The following is a 14,860-nucleotide window of genomic DNA, read 5'->3' on the forward strand; positions in this document are numbered from 1 at the left end:
TGCATTTCTACGAAGTCCAATAAACCTAATTTTTAGACTAGTGCTCCCTCCCTACCAATCACATGTCCATTCCAGGCCCTCCTTCAGAGCTATAGGCAATATATTGGTAATTGGCAGACTAATACCCACAATATAATCTGTATGGAGTTGATGATTTCTCATAGTTTATGCAGATCATGGCTTTTCCCATGATATATCATTTATGGTTTGCCGCCTGGGCTGCCTTATAGACAGTGCACGACCCTACTATAGCAGACTATTTGCCCAAACTGGCTAAACTAAATCTTTTCCCATTGATACCTCCACCACGTGGGGCCATACCAGCACCTCGACGAGCAACTACTCCAAGTTCAGCTACTCACCATCTCGTGTCCCGGCAAGTACAAGCTGCGCATGATACTGAGCGTCCCTCCTACAACGGAGCACTCATCAAAGAGTTTGTTTGTTCAGGGATCATCCATGTTCAAGGTAAACGATAGTCTGCGTAAAGTAGGTCAGACGGCCACCCGTCTCTGTCCTCCGATGTGATGAAAACACCATATGGAGGTGCAGTACCTTTGCACAGAAGATGATTCCATTGCGTATCATGTGGCTTGCTTCAACTTAAGTTGAATGGTTACATTGAAGGTAATGACTAGAATCACTCAGACCGGTGATGGATGAGTCTCTGGCAAATGATGTTCGTAGTACTGCTTCCAGCCGTGGACATCTATTTCACGCAGTTTCTTGTTTTCTAACTCATTATATCTATAAGAACCCTCCAACTTGTTGACTCCAGAATGAAAGAGAAGCTGTGGTATTTCTGGCTGGAGTATAATTGGCAATTGCTCTTTTCTATATCAACAGTGTAAAATACTATAGGGGATATATCAGCTCATGCAAGGCAATAATCCACCGCATGGTAGAGTCCTTTTGCCAAAGGCAGAGGAAGAGCACAAACGAGAGGCAGACCGTCTTACCGAGCGTCAGTCAATGGTTCGTACAAGGCCTATAGAACCCATAACAATAATCATCTCTAGGGACCTTAACTAACCTCGGATTTATCACTTTTTTGTAGAGAAGTATGAATTACCGGAGATGGAGAACAAAACAGCTAGCCCCTGCTGTCAGAACTAGAAACATGAACCTTCCTAGCAGCAAGAATCAAGAACAAAGGACGATGGCCCTCCTTTCCATGATCCAGATGCATCTCTGGCAATACACCAGGAGGAGGTATGCACTCCTTGAAGTCAACCAACATAAACCCATTCTCTAATAGTAAAGAGATATAGGTCTCCATTGTACGGTGATACGCGCGGATCGGTTGGCCCAGAAAATTAATCATTCGAGGCCCTTCAGAGCCGTAACTCTCAAGCTCCCAAAAAAGCGTTCCACTATCCTTTCGCACCCCCCAGTTTGGAGTCCGCGGTGCTGAGAAGGTAGGATGCTGCACTGAGAAGACAAATCGGCCTCCTGGCTTCAGAGCTTTGTAGATAGCCGCGAAGGTGGCTGCAATATTGTCCGCATAATGGAGTGCCAGGGAGCTATGAACAAGATCATATGCATTTTCTCGGAGTTTCAGCGCGTTGGGATGCTTCAAGGACAAGTCGAGGTCCCCTTGTTCATAGGTGATATTGTCTGCATTGTTGAGCTCCCGCGCCTTTTCCAGCATTTTTGCAGAAGCATCAATACCATGCACAGAGGCAGCACCATTTTCTGAGGCCCAGCGGCAGAACTGGCCGAAACCGCAGCCCAGATCAAGCACAGTTTGGTTGGTAACATGGCCTATGTTGCGGCTTATGGTAGGCCATTGCAGAATATCCTTCACTCCGGCTCTGTTTAGGGACAACTGGGAGTATTTAGCGAAGAAGGTCGGGTCATCATATTGTGCGGTGGTGGTCATTGGGGGCAAATATCAAAATATCGTCTTTAATTTTCCAGGCGGTTTTCCACCATGAGCATATGTCCCTTATTATATCAACATATAATAGCCAGAAACCCAGGAGGCAAGAAGGGGCAAGTAGCGGTGTGGCCAGTGTCTCATGAGCATGCAGGCATAGCGTAAGGAGGCAATCTACTATGTGTCTTTGCATCCTGATAAGTTAACAATCTGGTAGCGTCCCTTTCGGTAGCTGCACAGTTGGTTAACTGTGGAATGCTGGCTCCTTATGCTGTTCGAGACCACAGATCATGGCTTGCCATCCGTTGCAAGTCTATAGGATTAGAGACGAGCCTCGAATATTCTTTGCTCACACGCGAAAAATCACCAGAAATACTGTTGAAGCCTGAATCAAGAGTCCGGGCACCTTTTTGAATCTCCAAGGTTCACTACAAAAGTGATGAGCGTCATATTGATCAACACCCGCTCACTGTGTCTTGATACGCTCAACCACTGGAGTATGGTCTCTCACTCGATATATTCTGTGGTAGATGCAGTGCACCTGCATAAACCTGATAAGGTAAGCCAATTTGACTGTGCAATAATAACAGTGGTCAGCAAAGTAAATTTAGTCCAATCTTCTGAATATTGATGTTAATACACCGGGTGCGCGAATTCTACTGGTGCAGAAGACCTGATAGCGGCCCCATTGTCAACGAATTTTTTTGTATATGGAGCTTCTCAGAGTATACCACACCTTTCATCCATGTGACTACTTAGTGGCCTCACAGCCACGGTTGGCCCTTGCGCCACCTGTGCTAACAGATAACTCGCGGCCCCTAGAACACCAGCTAATGGACATATGCCTCAGACAAAATATCACGTGTCCTCTAGCAGGTGACTCGTATCTCACCCACACGGGATCGTAGACATTGGCCGACCGTTCTGCTTGTCCTTCTGGTTCTGTACCACGCGGTATTTAGCTTACAGGTTAGGGTTTCCTGGATGGGGGGCTTAGCCGGGGTGGGGGAGGCATCAAGGAGCTCGGTACTACTACATCACCGACGGCGGGATATTGCTGAGCGACCGCTGGAAGGAGGCGGAGTATAGCGCTCTCGTTGATGGCGATGAATGAGTGATTAGGTACGCGCAGATGTTGAACCGACTTTGGCTTGAGACAGGTAGGCTTGATTTAATCTTGATTAATCCATTGTGTCTAGTCGAACATGGGTTCGACGTCTGACAGACTTAGGAACATGGAAGACTCGACATGGAGGATGCGGGCAAGGGATAGGCAGCTTTTCAGATAAGCTGGATTACTTTTCTTGCGGCTGTACTATTTGATATCCCTCGCCCCACCTGCCCTCGCTGATGCACAAAGTTGCTGGTGGATTCATCCAGGGTTATTTGCGTCAAAGGCAGGTGGGAATAGTGAGTCGAGATTTTTGGTAAAGCAGGATTCCGATCTCCAGTAGGAGCCATAGAGGTAGGTTACAGGTAAACAGCCAGGGAAAATGTCTTAAGCCGAGTGTTTTCACAATTGCAGTCTCCAAAGTACTATCAAATAAGAAAGCCATAGCCATGGGGAAAAAAACAAAGCTACGCCCGCTCATAAGCTTTCTCAAGAAGCGCGACGTCCAATTTCCTCATCTTCATCATCTCGTTCGTCACGCGGGATTTCCGCTCCAAATCCGAATCACTCAACATCTCCTTCAGCCGTCTCGGGATAATCTGCCACGAAAGCCCAAACTTATCGGCAACCCATCCGCATTGCTGTTTCGCTTCATCGCCCCCCTCTTTCAAGTGGTTCCAGTAGTGGTCGACCTCGTCTTGATCCTCACAGTCGACCTGGAAGGAGATCGCCTCGGTGAATTTGAAGTGTGGTCCACCGTTCAATCCCGTAAAAGTCTGTCCGTTCAATTCGAATTCGACAACCATTACGCTGCCTGCCTCTCGACCGTGGTACTCTTTTCCGGCTTCGGTGTAGCGCTGGATTGCTGTGATCTTTGAATTCGGGAAGATGGAGATGTAGAATTTGGCGGCTTCTTCTGCTTGGCCGTCGAACCAGAGGCATGGGGTTATCTTTGATAGAGTCATGATCTAGATGGGAGATTTAGAGGCCAGGATTTAGGAATTGTAGGGGTTAGGAATGAGGGGACTTCGACCGTTGCTTTATAGGTTTTTTTTCATGACATCAAACCTGGCGTCGGATACGAGGTCCAAGAAAACTTATTTGAGGTGGACTTGTTTGGCTACCCCGCTAGGCAGAACAACAGGCTGCAGAGCTGCCTGTCTCCTTCATGCAAATGGATTTGTGAAGCAATGATTGGTGCTGGAGGCCTCCGGAGGACTACCTGCGTACTATGCAAAGACTCCAGAAAATTGGTTGGAGAGTTATCCATCAGGAAGCCTGCAATCAACCCAGCTCACTGAGTTTCAGGACCTTAACCGCGAATATCAAATGTACAAAACTCCTAGCATTCTCTGGACAGTAGATACCCCCCACAACGGTGGTCTATCAACACTCCAAAGCAATCCGAGGTACTGGTCCCCTAACCACTAAGATTCTCTAGGAACCCAAGTCTGCTTTTCGTCGCGCCTTGGGAAGCTTGCCCTGGCGCTTCAGAGCTGGAAAGATACAGGTCATCACATCGTGAACAGACCCCAAGCCATTGTCGACAAAAGCCTTTTGTATTTGGATGATGTTTGTATTTCTGACTTCATTCTTTCCGGTTTCTGTGGTTGTGCCCGTTGTGCCCCCAAGGTCACGGACCATGTGCAGGATAGAGGCGAAGAAAATAGAAAACAGTTCCTGGGTGTAGATAAAGAGGCTTGTCGACATGATTCCCAGGTGTGCTGTGGGAACTCGGGCAGACGCTATTTGTGGTTATTTCACAGGGGACCGCCCAGTGTATGACAAAGTGAGCATCCCATCCATCCCCCAACACAATGTCATCGGCAGTAAAAAGCAAGTTAGCAGTAGCTTCAATTGCTCGTGCTAACGACGGCGCCGCAGACCGCACTCGGACCAGCTGGTCGTCCCAATCCTTCGTCAGTTGCGCCAGTCGGGCCCGATATAGGAATACCGCGCCGGTCTCCTCCATCCCGGGCCTGTCACTTATGTAGTGATGGTCGGTGAGGAAATGATGGCGAAACCGCCACGTCTCTGGAACTTTCCATTTATCGTGCCATTCAGAGCTGAAGAATGGAGACCGGTCTGCCCGCTTAACGGCCCCAAAGCCAGATAGCACAACTGTTTTCTCGTTGCCAAAATATGTGTGGATCAATCTGCTATTCTCGAGTCTGGTGGTCACGGATTCTACATTCTGGTAAGATCTCCGTGGGGAAACCATCCACTTTCTCTGGCATCTTGGAAGGCCGATATGCCCTATGTACAGGGCGAGCCAGTCCAGTTCATGCCCTGCGTGAAGTTCCCGCTGGTCGGCCAGGCAGACTTCCCGTTCAGCCAGACGACTGCTCCGCAGCCATGAGCGTACCATACTCATCAGCAGTGTGAGGGTTAGCTGGGCGACAGCAACCGTAGAATGACAGGCGCGGAGACCAAGGAATTGCAATGCGAAGCCCACGACCGTGGAGCCTAGAGCGCCTCCCAGAGCAAGAGTTTTGGGCGCAACTCCGGCGTCTTTCCAAGACGTGATATACCGATCGGATTGATTGGTGGGATGACTGTAAGCGAACGAGTCAAAGACCTGGTCGCCGATGAACTGGGTACCCGGCTGGACCCAGTAAAGTCGCGATGTGGCGCTCGAGCTCGAGCTTCGAGAAAAGACGCGTTCTTTCGTGCTCCCTTCCACCAGTTGGGCGCACCGGACCATCCCAGTACTCAAAAGGCCTGGGCACCCCATAGCAATCCTGGAAATCACCCCGGGTCCATGCAAGTCGATAACGAGCGATCGCAACCCATATGAGAATACCAAGTTGCAGAAAAGCCCCTACCCCAGCTATAGTAACCAACACCCATGTCGGATAAAATCGTATCCCTATATTCAATGTCAGGTTAGGATTCGGGGCAAAGCACAGCTTCCCTTCATTAGGTTCTTCTTGCGCCTCCGTGCCGGTTTCAACATGGGTTTCCCTTCTGCGTTCTTCGATCCATTCCTTCGACCATTCAACAAATTCCTCAAAGGGGTAGATCCCTGCAGTTGCTGGTGCGGACATGCTACGCATGAATTCATGTTTGAAATATTGCTGCTTATGAACGATCTCCAGGAGTTTCGGGTGTCCCAGGACTCGCGCTATGCCCCCTCCGTTGGTATAGAGCTCGCACACTTCCCGGCTTGTGGAGGAGCAGGGCTCAGCCTCGGCCGTTCCGCTTCCTTCCTGTGGCCTCCCGATGAATGCTCGAAGGGATGGTGGCCCGGTAACACGGATTGCGGATACAACCGCGGTGATGACACCCAACGGTGCAATCGCAAATATGACCGCATCGACTGGTGACAGACATTCAATTAGATACTGCTTTGTGGGAGCCTCCCCGAAAAGTGTAATGAAGGGTGAGAGATCAGTTGCAAGGTTATTGGAGAAATCGTCCCACCAGCCGCCCATGGTTATATTTGGGCCAACAGAAGCAATAACTGACGGGAAAGATATACTGATTCTGATGATGTCGATGTTGAAAGAAGTGCCGCAGCTATATGAAGAAAGGGAAAAGCCGAGAGGATTCCGTGATGCGGAGGGGACAGGTACGGTCAATTTTCAGCACTGTTCAAACATTGGCTGGCTGAAAGCATTCAAGGTTTTGCCTCTGCATTGCTAAAAGCTATGGCGCTAACAGCCATAGTAACTGGAGTGAGACTAATCAGCCTCCTAGTTTCTGTATTCAACATGCAGAGAAATGCAGATGCCAGGTTCCCATGTCGCTATTGTTACGGAGCAAACTTTTTTTTTTATTCTGGCATCGGAGACTGCGATTAGTAGCAATCCTTAGGTTCGTCCCACCTTCCTTCTCGCTCGCCACTCGATGGTGAACACTCGGAACAGATGCTCATCCAGCGGGTAAAGGAGCATTCCCACCAGGCTGTGAGCTGTCTTTGCAGTTCGTCCTGCAGCTAAGCAAGCTAACGGGGATTTCTCAGTCTCTGTCAGTACGGGGCTCTGGCTAACCAGTCTAGTACAGTGTTAGTCTGTCCCTTTGGATATGTTCTTGGCTTTCAGAAGACCAGTGAGGCTGGCTAATTTGATGGTTTCGGACGTACGGGCCAGTTCATGTATCCAATAGTCACCGTGGCCTTACTAGGGTCTGTCTCTACAGCAATACATCCCTGTCAGAGCTTGAGATTGCTGCTGATTCCGGCTTGTTTCGTGCGTCCACCTTAAATATGGCAGGTCATCCAAAGATATGGTGGAATTTGATAATACTACGCATGACAGGAAGAAGGAAAAGGGACGTATATAATAAGGAGATTAAGACGCACCAAGCAACGCGGTAAACAAGCAAATAATAATACTCAACATCAGAATTCTTAAGATTTCTTATTAAGTACTAAATTAAATTAACATTATGCCCTATCTATTTCTAACCTAGTATTAACCTTATTAGTATAACTAAGAGCTTATACTTTACTTATCTCCTACTCCTCCTGACTATTTACCTAGATAGGGGTAACATGTCTGTACGCGTGCGCGCCCTTATGAGTCAGTACAAAACACTAGGAAGACTTCCGGTATCTCTCATCCCCATTGGGATCTATAGTTAAACGATCGAATCCTTCGTGCAAGGCGTGTGTTTAGCCCTCGCGGGTGATGGGGGCTGATGCCGCTTAACAAGGTGGTGATTAGGGTGGGTGTAGTTTAGAGAGATGGTGATGTCCGGAGAATACATCACCCCTTACAGATTCCCGCACTGGTTCCCGGTCTCCCCATGTCCTAGGATATGAATATAACCGATGATAATAATATAGGACGCTATGGCAGGAATCGTCCAGAGAATAAGGAAGTCTGTCCACTTTATCCCAGAAAGATTTTTCTCGACCCCGCCTCCTCGATGTCTGCACCAAAGAAATACTACATTATTGGCCAGGGCATATCACAGAGTCTGTCCCCAGTCATTCATAACACGGGATTCAAGTACTATGGCCTTCCTCATCATTACAAGATCCAAGAATGCTCAGATCTGGATGCTGTGCGCCCGTTGATGGAGGATCCTGCCTTTGGGGGGTCCAGTATTACCATGCCCTACAAGCTGAGCGTATCGGAGTTTTGTGACTCGACTTCTGACTCCGCTGCCACGATTGGTGCTATCAATACTCTAGTTGCTAGCCACGGGCCGGGCCAGCGAAGTGTCCATGGTGACAATACCGACTGGTACGGGCTTTACTGCCTGGTCACCGAGTATCTGATGCAAAATCCACTCGACACGCCGGTCGGTCTTGTCATTGGGGCAGGAGGCGCTGCCCGAGCTGGTGTCTATGCGTTGATCCAGGCTGGAGTTAAACGCGTCTATGTTGCCAACCGCACTCTGGCGACGGCACACAAGGTCGTGCAGGATTTTCTGTCTTTGGGCAATGTCATCCCCGTGGGATTTCCTTCTCGACTTCCGGAGACTCCCGACCTCATCATTGGGACAGTTCCAGGACAGGCTTACCCGGCTGAATCCTTTCTTGAATTGTTTCAGAAAAGACACGGCCTATGCATTGAGATGTCGTACAAGCCTCGCATTACAAATCTGCTCAGCCTTTCTCTGAAGCAGAGTGGCTGGATGTCAGCCGATGGACTGGAGGTCCTCCTCAGGCAGGCATTTGAACAGTTTCGCATCTGGACAGGCCTGGAGCCGCCGGAGGCAGTCATGCGGGAAGCAGTGGCCCATGAGATTAGGAGAAGAGAGAGTAGCTTATAATTCTTCGATTGTGGCTGAGACCTTATAGACCGCGGTTTTTATGGACATATTTCTTTCTACCTGAAGAAGATCCAAGATGACGGACCACACTCGTTGACAGCTATGGGAATTGCACGTATATGGATTTCTTCAACATTATGATACACAGATGCAGGCAGATACCCAAAGCCACGGCCTTGGCCATTTCAGCTCCTTTGAATCAAATTTCTCGCCGCATGGTGAATGGCAGCTTCGTATCCGTAGGTTCCCAGGCCGACTAAAATTGCTGACGCTTTGTCCGACAGATAACTATTATGCCTAAACGGCTCCCTCGCGTGTACATTGGTGATATGGACTTCGATAAACGGAATGCAAACGCCAACTAATGCGTCGCGCACACCAACACTCGTGTGTGTTAATGCCCCAGCATTAATGATCATGACATCGACGCGACCCCGGCCGGAGTGGATTCGATCGATAATATGGCCTTCATGGTTTGATTGGAATGTTTCGAGGTCTATTCCGTAGCTTGCAGCAACGGCTTTGGAATTCTCCTCAACATGTCGAAGGGTAGTGGCGCCGTATAGATGGGGTTCCCGGGTACCCAGGAGATTCAGGTTGGGTCCATTGATGAGGAGAATAGACGGCATGGTGGATTCAAGACAATCTCATGGATTTTTATGGTTGTAGTGGCTGGCACCGGGAAGCAATATGATAGTTACTTAAGTACAAGTCCAGCATGTGCCCTTCGTGTCGGACACGAGTGGATGCAAGGCTATGGATTTAACCGTGGGTGGGAGAACCTACATTTCGATGACCGAATACGCTATCTATTGGACCCCCGTAATGTCGTACTAGATTAGGTACGTTTTACCCACGCAAAGTCATTCTCTAGGCGTTGCATTTGAACCATTGTATATCCGAAATAGACGCTATGGTCGCGCACAAGCCCAATCACCAGGCAACATCCTTCCCCTCCACCCAGTCGCGGGCTTGTACATACAACAGGTCATGTTTCTGCCCATTCACACTGGATCCCTCTCGCCGATGCCCAGGGAGGTCGAGCAGAACTTTGACCCCCATTGTGGATTCCTGTAGATACGCCAGATGCCGGTATCCTGGCGGATATTTCTGCAATTTCTCCAAGTCGATCACGGGATCACGACCAGCAGTAACCGCGATTAATTTGTCTTTCTCGTACCAGTGTCTCACAAACCGAGCACGCCATTGTTGATCCATTTCCGGATATGCGGGGTCTGCCACTTTCTCCCAAAAGAAAATGAATCGACAATCGCTCTCGGCATCGGCTTCACAGGTGCCACCGGAGGCACAGGGGAGGCCAGAGAACCTCTGTGTGATGGTGGCTTTCATTTTGGTCACGGCGCGCACTCCACTGGGGTCGATGTCTGTTGTACTCCCATGGACGCGATGCATAATGAATACACCATTATCCATTCCCGCCTTTGAAGCCTCGATGAATTGGAGGTGATGGGTGAGACCTGTCCAGGTGGTGTAGATGTGGGCATCCGGGTGGAAAATCGAGCGCAGGTTCTCCCATTCGCATGCATCACGATAGCACGGCCATCCCTCCGCCAGCTCCCGCAGTTTATACCGCTCGAGGGCGAGATGTGACGGTCCGTTATTGCGGATTGCATGTTCCGGGCGTGAGCCCGCGGGCAGGGTGTGTAGATCAGGCATAATAACGGTGCAGCGTTAGCTAACAAAAACTCTGCAGGATAAAATTGAGAGCTTTCAGAAGGAGAAAGACGCTCAGTAGCAAAAATAGTTGCTGGGAAACCCAACATGGATAAGATCACAAGCCGAAGTACAACTGATCACGGCCGGCTAATGCTATCTCCGGACGGCTGTGACATTTAGCGATGAGCAAACCTGCGCTTAGAGACATGCTCCTTTATCTGATTTCTCGTTCAAAAAGGACAATACTTCCTCCAGCAGCAAAGGCGATTCAAGTCTCTTCTCTGTCTCCGTCAAGATCATGGGGTCTCGCGCATACACTTATCTCGTTGGCATCGGCGTCACACATTCGATAGCCCCGCCTATGCACAATTATATCGCCAAGTCATTGGGCTATGATTGGGAATTCCGTGCTCAAGAATGCCCGTCAGTTGAGCATGCCATCAACCTTTTCCGCCAGCCTACCTTTGCCGGAGGCGTGGTGACGATGCCCTATAAGCGAACGATCATGGACCATCTGGACGGACTGGACGAATACGCAACAAAGCTGGTCGCTTGCAACAACGTGTACCGGTCCTCAGATGGACAGCTGAGAGGCACCAATACCGACTGGAGGGGCATTGAGGGGTGCCTTCTGAGCGCTAGCACCGAAGGCAAGGGGAAGCCCGCCGTCGTGATCGGTGCGGGGGGCGCATGCCGCGCAGCGATCTTCACCCTGCATGAGAGGCTGGGCTGCAGTCCTATCTACATCGTGAACCGAGATGCAGATGAAACCGCTGCACTCTTCAAAGAAACCAAGCAGAATTACGAGCAAAGCCTTCAATTGGTGCACGTGCAGTCTGTGGAGCAAGTGCAGGGTTTAGCAGCGGCCTACTATATTGTGGGAACGGTGCCCGACGCAGAGCCGACCGCCCCAGAAGAGCTGCAAGTCCATCAGGTCCTTAACGCATTCCTTGAGGCTGCAGTTGAAAAAGGGGTCCTATTGGATATGTGCTTCAAGCCTAGAAATACACGGATTCTGCGAGCCGGGAAGGCCAGGGGATGGAAGACAGTGGAGGGAACCGAGGTCATTGGGCATCAGATCCACGAGCAATACCGCTTGTGGTGCGGAGAGGAGCAGAGTAAGAGGATCCGTACAGAGGAGGCTTGGGCGGTTCTTCGCAAAGCAGCGGAGGAAAGCCCAGCCATCAATTTCTAACACTGCCTGCTATAACGGCACCTACGGCTAAGGATACAACCGATAAGCGGGTAAGCACATAGTACCAGTCGAGAGGCAATAGTTTAAAGAAGTATCGGCGGCGAAGCCATGGTTCAGATGATTCCCAACTCCTCTCTCCCTAATAATAACTCCCATTCCTGCAAAAGCACCATGTCCTGCAGGCCGGCAATAGCTTCGATGTCTCTTGGAAGAGCATGGGTTCATCCGCTCTCCGAAAAACTCTCACAAGCAGCCCATGCCGGTTTCGAAGGCGTGGAGATCTTCTATGAGGATTTAGAATATCTAGCCAAGGAAAAAGGCTCTCTCAGTAATGAGACCTTATTTGCAGCGGCTCACGAAATTCGGACAATGTGCGACCGGTACGGGCTCGAAGTAATCGGGTTGCAGCCTTTTCTGTTCTACGAAGGATTGATTGATCGAGCTCAACATGAGCAGAGACTGCAAAAACTGAAAGTCTGGTTTCGGATTGCGAAGATCCTGGGCACCGATATCATCCAGATTCCATCGAACTTTCAATCCGACGGGATTTCTGGCGATCGAAACTTGATTGTTGCTGATATGGTTGAGGTCGCCAACCTGGGGCTGAAGGAGATCCCAGTCATCCGCTTTGCCTATGAGAACCTGGCTTGGGGCACTTATATCTCAACCTGGGAGGATATGTGGGATATTGTCCGTCGCGTTGACCGACCCAATTTCGGATGCTGCCTTGATACCTTCAACATTGCCGGCCGGGTCTGGGCAGATCCCGCAAGCCCCTCTGGAAAGACGCCGAATGCCGACATGGACTTGAGGAAGTCCATTGAGAGCCTCACAAAAACGATCGATGTGAGGAAGGTCTTCTATATACAGGTGGTGGATGCCGAAAGAATGGAGTCGCCATTAGTCAACGGCCATCCATTCCATGTTGAAGGTCAACCCGCGCGTATGAGCTGGAGTCGCAATGCAAGGTTGTTTCTGTACGAGGAGGAGAAGGGAGGGTATCTCCCTGTGGTAAAAGTAGCTGAAGCCTTCCTGAAGGGCCTTGGTTACAGGGGATGGGTTTCAATGGAACTTTTCTCCAGGACCATGGCAGATCCAGACCCCACCACCCCCCAAACACACGCACAAAGAGGCATCCAGGCATGGAACGGGCTGAAGCGGGAGCTGATACTGTAATTAACATCACTTGTACCCCTAGAGAAGGGATGGATGTCTTAGAGTGCTTTCGCCATGTCACTCGCGATCCAAATAGCGAAGGGAATCCAGAAATTCCGAGTCTATGTCCCCAGCACAAAATCCTAGATTATGAGCAAATGAAGGCGCGTTCCTGTTCAGGATTAGTCAGAAACAGAACAACGACGACGATAGAGTTTAGAGCATACTCTGTAGGCATGACAGATGTTGCTAATTCTTCGAGCACTGCATCAAAGGATCTACACCCATCAGATTCATGCGTTTGGCACGGGGTATAAACAGGCGCTGAATTCATCTCGTCTAGCCTGGCTTGGCGACGGGAAGTAGAGGACTCAAAAATATCTCTGCCGTCATTCGTGGGCGTTCGGACCTGTTGGGAACCGGCTCCTGCCGCATCCTGGACGCGCGGGTCATCTAAATGAATTGGTCCGCTGTCCTTGCTGCTGCATCCTGAGGAACTGGTCCAGTCAAGCGCCAACCTCATCTCGGCCAGTTGGTTTAACAGTTCGTCTTGTGGAGAATTGTCATCGGTCATGACTACCAAACGGGAAGCCCACTCTGGTTGGTGAAGAAACCAGCGTAGTAGGGGGGATGTCCTTGTTGTGCCCGCAATTTCAATATAAAGTTTCAGCAGGTGAAGTGTAGATCGCACACTCGCCTTCACGGAGGCTACCATGGATGAGTCGAGTGGATGGATCTTGCAGGCGATCCGTAAAGTCACAAACTCCGAGGCCAGATGCAGCGTCAACAACGCAGGGTTATGACTTGAGGAGACGGGATACCGGCTAGCAAGGGTGAGCTTCCAGTGCTGCAAATCGGCCATAAGCCTGTCGGCATTATCTCGGGCCGGTTGAAAGTGAAGCACGCGAGCCAGATGCTGAGCGAGTTGACTGCTCAAATTGAACGCACTCAGGGCACGCAGGGGCCCTTTCTTTGCCAGGCCGTGCATTCGGTTCTGTTCCCAAAGAAACGGAACCCACACATCCCATTCATCCAGTCCATTCTCGTCAATCGGATCATCTTCGTTCTGAATCTCGCCAGACAGGCCCGGAGTCTGCCCCGTAAGAGCAGATACTATAGCATCAAGGAAGCAGCAGCCACGATGCGTGCGGCCATACCGGGCTTCTCTCGCTGAAACCGGCAATATGGCCAGTAATCTCTCCACCTGTCCAAGTTCAACCCATGCTTTTGACAGATTTCCAATACCAATGTCTAACAGCACAAGAACAAGCAATGCCTCGACATGGCTATGCTGGAGTGTATCTGAATCCTCAAGAACCCGTGACTGGAGGAAGGATTGAATTTGCGCCCGACAGGCATAACGTTCTGGATTCGGCCCATCTTTGGCAATTGAAACATACAGAATGATTGTCCAGAGTGTTATCCGGTGCCCTGAGATTGGGTCATCTGGGGTGCTAGGGTCGCTGTGCATTGACCGGAGAATGTCTCGACGCTCAAGGATAGGGAACCACGAGTGAACGTGAGAGAAATAGTATTCCACTATTTGGACTATATTCTCGGGTAGTGGCCAAGCTGCAATATCGCTGGCTTTGTTCACTGAGAGGCTCTTAGATTGTGGTGGGTGCTCCTGACGGTTGGATAAGTTAGATGGCGTCCACATGGGGTCCGCAGACACGGGCGTATTCGTTGGCTCCAGCACCAACTCAGGTTCCAGCTCAGGCACCAGCTCCTCATCATCAGATATTTTCGTCATAGAGGGATCAAGAATTTGCATTGTTTCCCTTGATAGTTTGGACCCTCTCCAAACGGCTATATAACGTTCACTCAAATCGCTACCCAGGAAATCGTCTCCAGGAGTCATGTCCCGAAGGATAGCCTTCACAGTGGTTTCGCTATTGGGCACATGCTCAAGGACAATGCCAAGAATCGCCTGAAGCGCCCCCACGTAGCCAGACTGTAGTCCACGCCGTCGGCCACTCGGATGGTACGTACAACTGCGTCCCGCTGCGTGGCAGATGGAGCAAACCGGCTGTGCGCCATCACACTTGGATTTCCGGCGCCGACACTGGTCGCAGGCACGACTAATGCGCTGCCGCTTTGATGGGCGAGAGTCAGGCAT

At 50.1% G+C, this 14,860-nt stretch overlaps 9 protein-coding genes across 9 annotated transcripts; 3 read left to right on the plus strand and 6 right to left on the minus strand.

Moving 5' to 3' along the window:
• Window positions 1-1,093: 1,093 nt before the first annotated feature.
• On the minus strand, window positions 1,094-1,882 carry Aud_005068 (class I SAM-dependent methyltransferase; the record flags this gene model as incomplete). Its single annotated transcript, XM_043290002.1, has 1 exon — window positions 1,094-1,882. The coding sequence occupies one exon, from the start codon at window positions 1,880-1,882 to the stop codon at window positions 1,094-1,096; it is 789 nt and encodes a 262-aa protein (XP_043145937.1).
• Window positions 1,883-3,457: 1,575 nt separating this feature from the next.
• On the minus strand, window positions 3,458-3,955 carry Aud_005069 (VOC family protein; the record flags this gene model as incomplete). The annotated part of the gene is made up of 1 exon (XM_043290003.1): window positions 3,458-3,955. The coding sequence occupies one exon, from the start codon at window positions 3,953-3,955 to the stop codon at window positions 3,458-3,460; it is 498 nt and encodes a 165-aa protein (XP_043145938.1).
• Window positions 3,956-4,427: 472 nt separating this feature from the next.
• On the minus strand, window positions 4,428-6,424 carry Aud_005070 (uncharacterized protein; the record flags this gene model as incomplete). Its single annotated transcript, XM_043290004.1, is given in 3 exon segments — window positions 4,428-4,735; window positions 4,755-5,545; window positions 5,592-6,424. The coding sequence occupies 3 exon segments, from the start codon at window positions 6,422-6,424 to the stop codon at window positions 4,428-4,430; spliced, it is 1,932 nt and encodes a 643-aa protein (XP_043145939.1).
• A 1,438-nt stretch (window positions 6,425-7,862) lies between these two features.
• On the plus strand, window positions 7,863-8,714 carry Aud_005071 (shikimate dehydrogenase family protein; the record flags this gene model as incomplete). Its single annotated transcript, XM_043290005.1, has 1 exon — window positions 7,863-8,714. One exon carries the CDS (start codon window positions 7,863-7,865, stop codon window positions 8,712-8,714), a length of 852 nt encoding a protein of 283 aa, XP_043145940.1.
• Window positions 8,715-8,899: 185 nt separating this feature from the next.
• On the minus strand, window positions 8,900-9,343 carry Aud_005072 (type II 3-dehydroquinate dehydratase; the record flags this gene model as incomplete). Its single annotated transcript, XM_043290006.1, has 1 exon — window positions 8,900-9,343. The coding sequence occupies one exon, from the start codon at window positions 9,341-9,343 to the stop codon at window positions 8,900-8,902; it is 444 nt and encodes a 147-aa protein (XP_043145941.1).
• A 304-nt stretch (window positions 9,344-9,647) lies between these two features.
• On the minus strand, window positions 9,648-10,391 carry Aud_005073 (putative pathogenesis associated protein Pep2; the record flags this gene model as incomplete). Its single annotated transcript, XM_043290007.1, has 1 exon — window positions 9,648-10,391. The coding sequence occupies one exon, from the start codon at window positions 10,389-10,391 to the stop codon at window positions 9,648-9,650; it is 744 nt and encodes a 247-aa protein (XP_043145942.1).
• A 298-nt stretch (window positions 10,392-10,689) lies between these two features.
• Window positions 10,690-11,586, plus strand: Aud_005074 (shikimate dehydrogenase family protein; the record flags this gene model as incomplete). The annotated part of the gene is made up of 1 exon (XM_043290008.1): window positions 10,690-11,586. The coding sequence occupies one exon, from the start codon at window positions 10,690-10,692 to the stop codon at window positions 11,584-11,586; it is 897 nt and encodes a 298-aa protein (XP_043145943.1).
• A 198-nt stretch (window positions 11,587-11,784) lies between these two features.
• Window positions 11,785-12,762, plus strand: Aud_005075 (sugar phosphate isomerase/epimerase family protein; the record flags this gene model as incomplete). Its single annotated transcript, XM_043290009.1, has 1 exon — window positions 11,785-12,762. One exon carries the CDS (start codon window positions 11,785-11,787, stop codon window positions 12,760-12,762), a length of 978 nt encoding a protein of 325 aa, XP_043145944.1.
• Window positions 12,763-12,889: 127 nt separating this feature from the next.
• Window positions 12,890-14,860, minus strand: Aud_005076 (uncharacterized protein; the record flags this gene model as incomplete). The annotated part of the gene is made up of 1 exon (XM_043290010.1): window positions 12,890-14,860. The coding sequence occupies one exon, from the start codon at window positions 14,858-14,860 to the stop codon at window positions 12,890-12,892; it is 1,971 nt and encodes a 656-aa protein (XP_043145945.1).

Source organism: Aspergillus udagawae, assembly GCF_001078395.1.
Source record: "Aspergillus udagawae IFM 46973 DNA, scaffold_3, whole genome shotgun sequence".
Classification (NCBI taxonomy): domain Eukaryota; kingdom Fungi; phylum Ascomycota; class Eurotiomycetes; order Eurotiales; family Aspergillaceae; genus Aspergillus; species Aspergillus udagawae.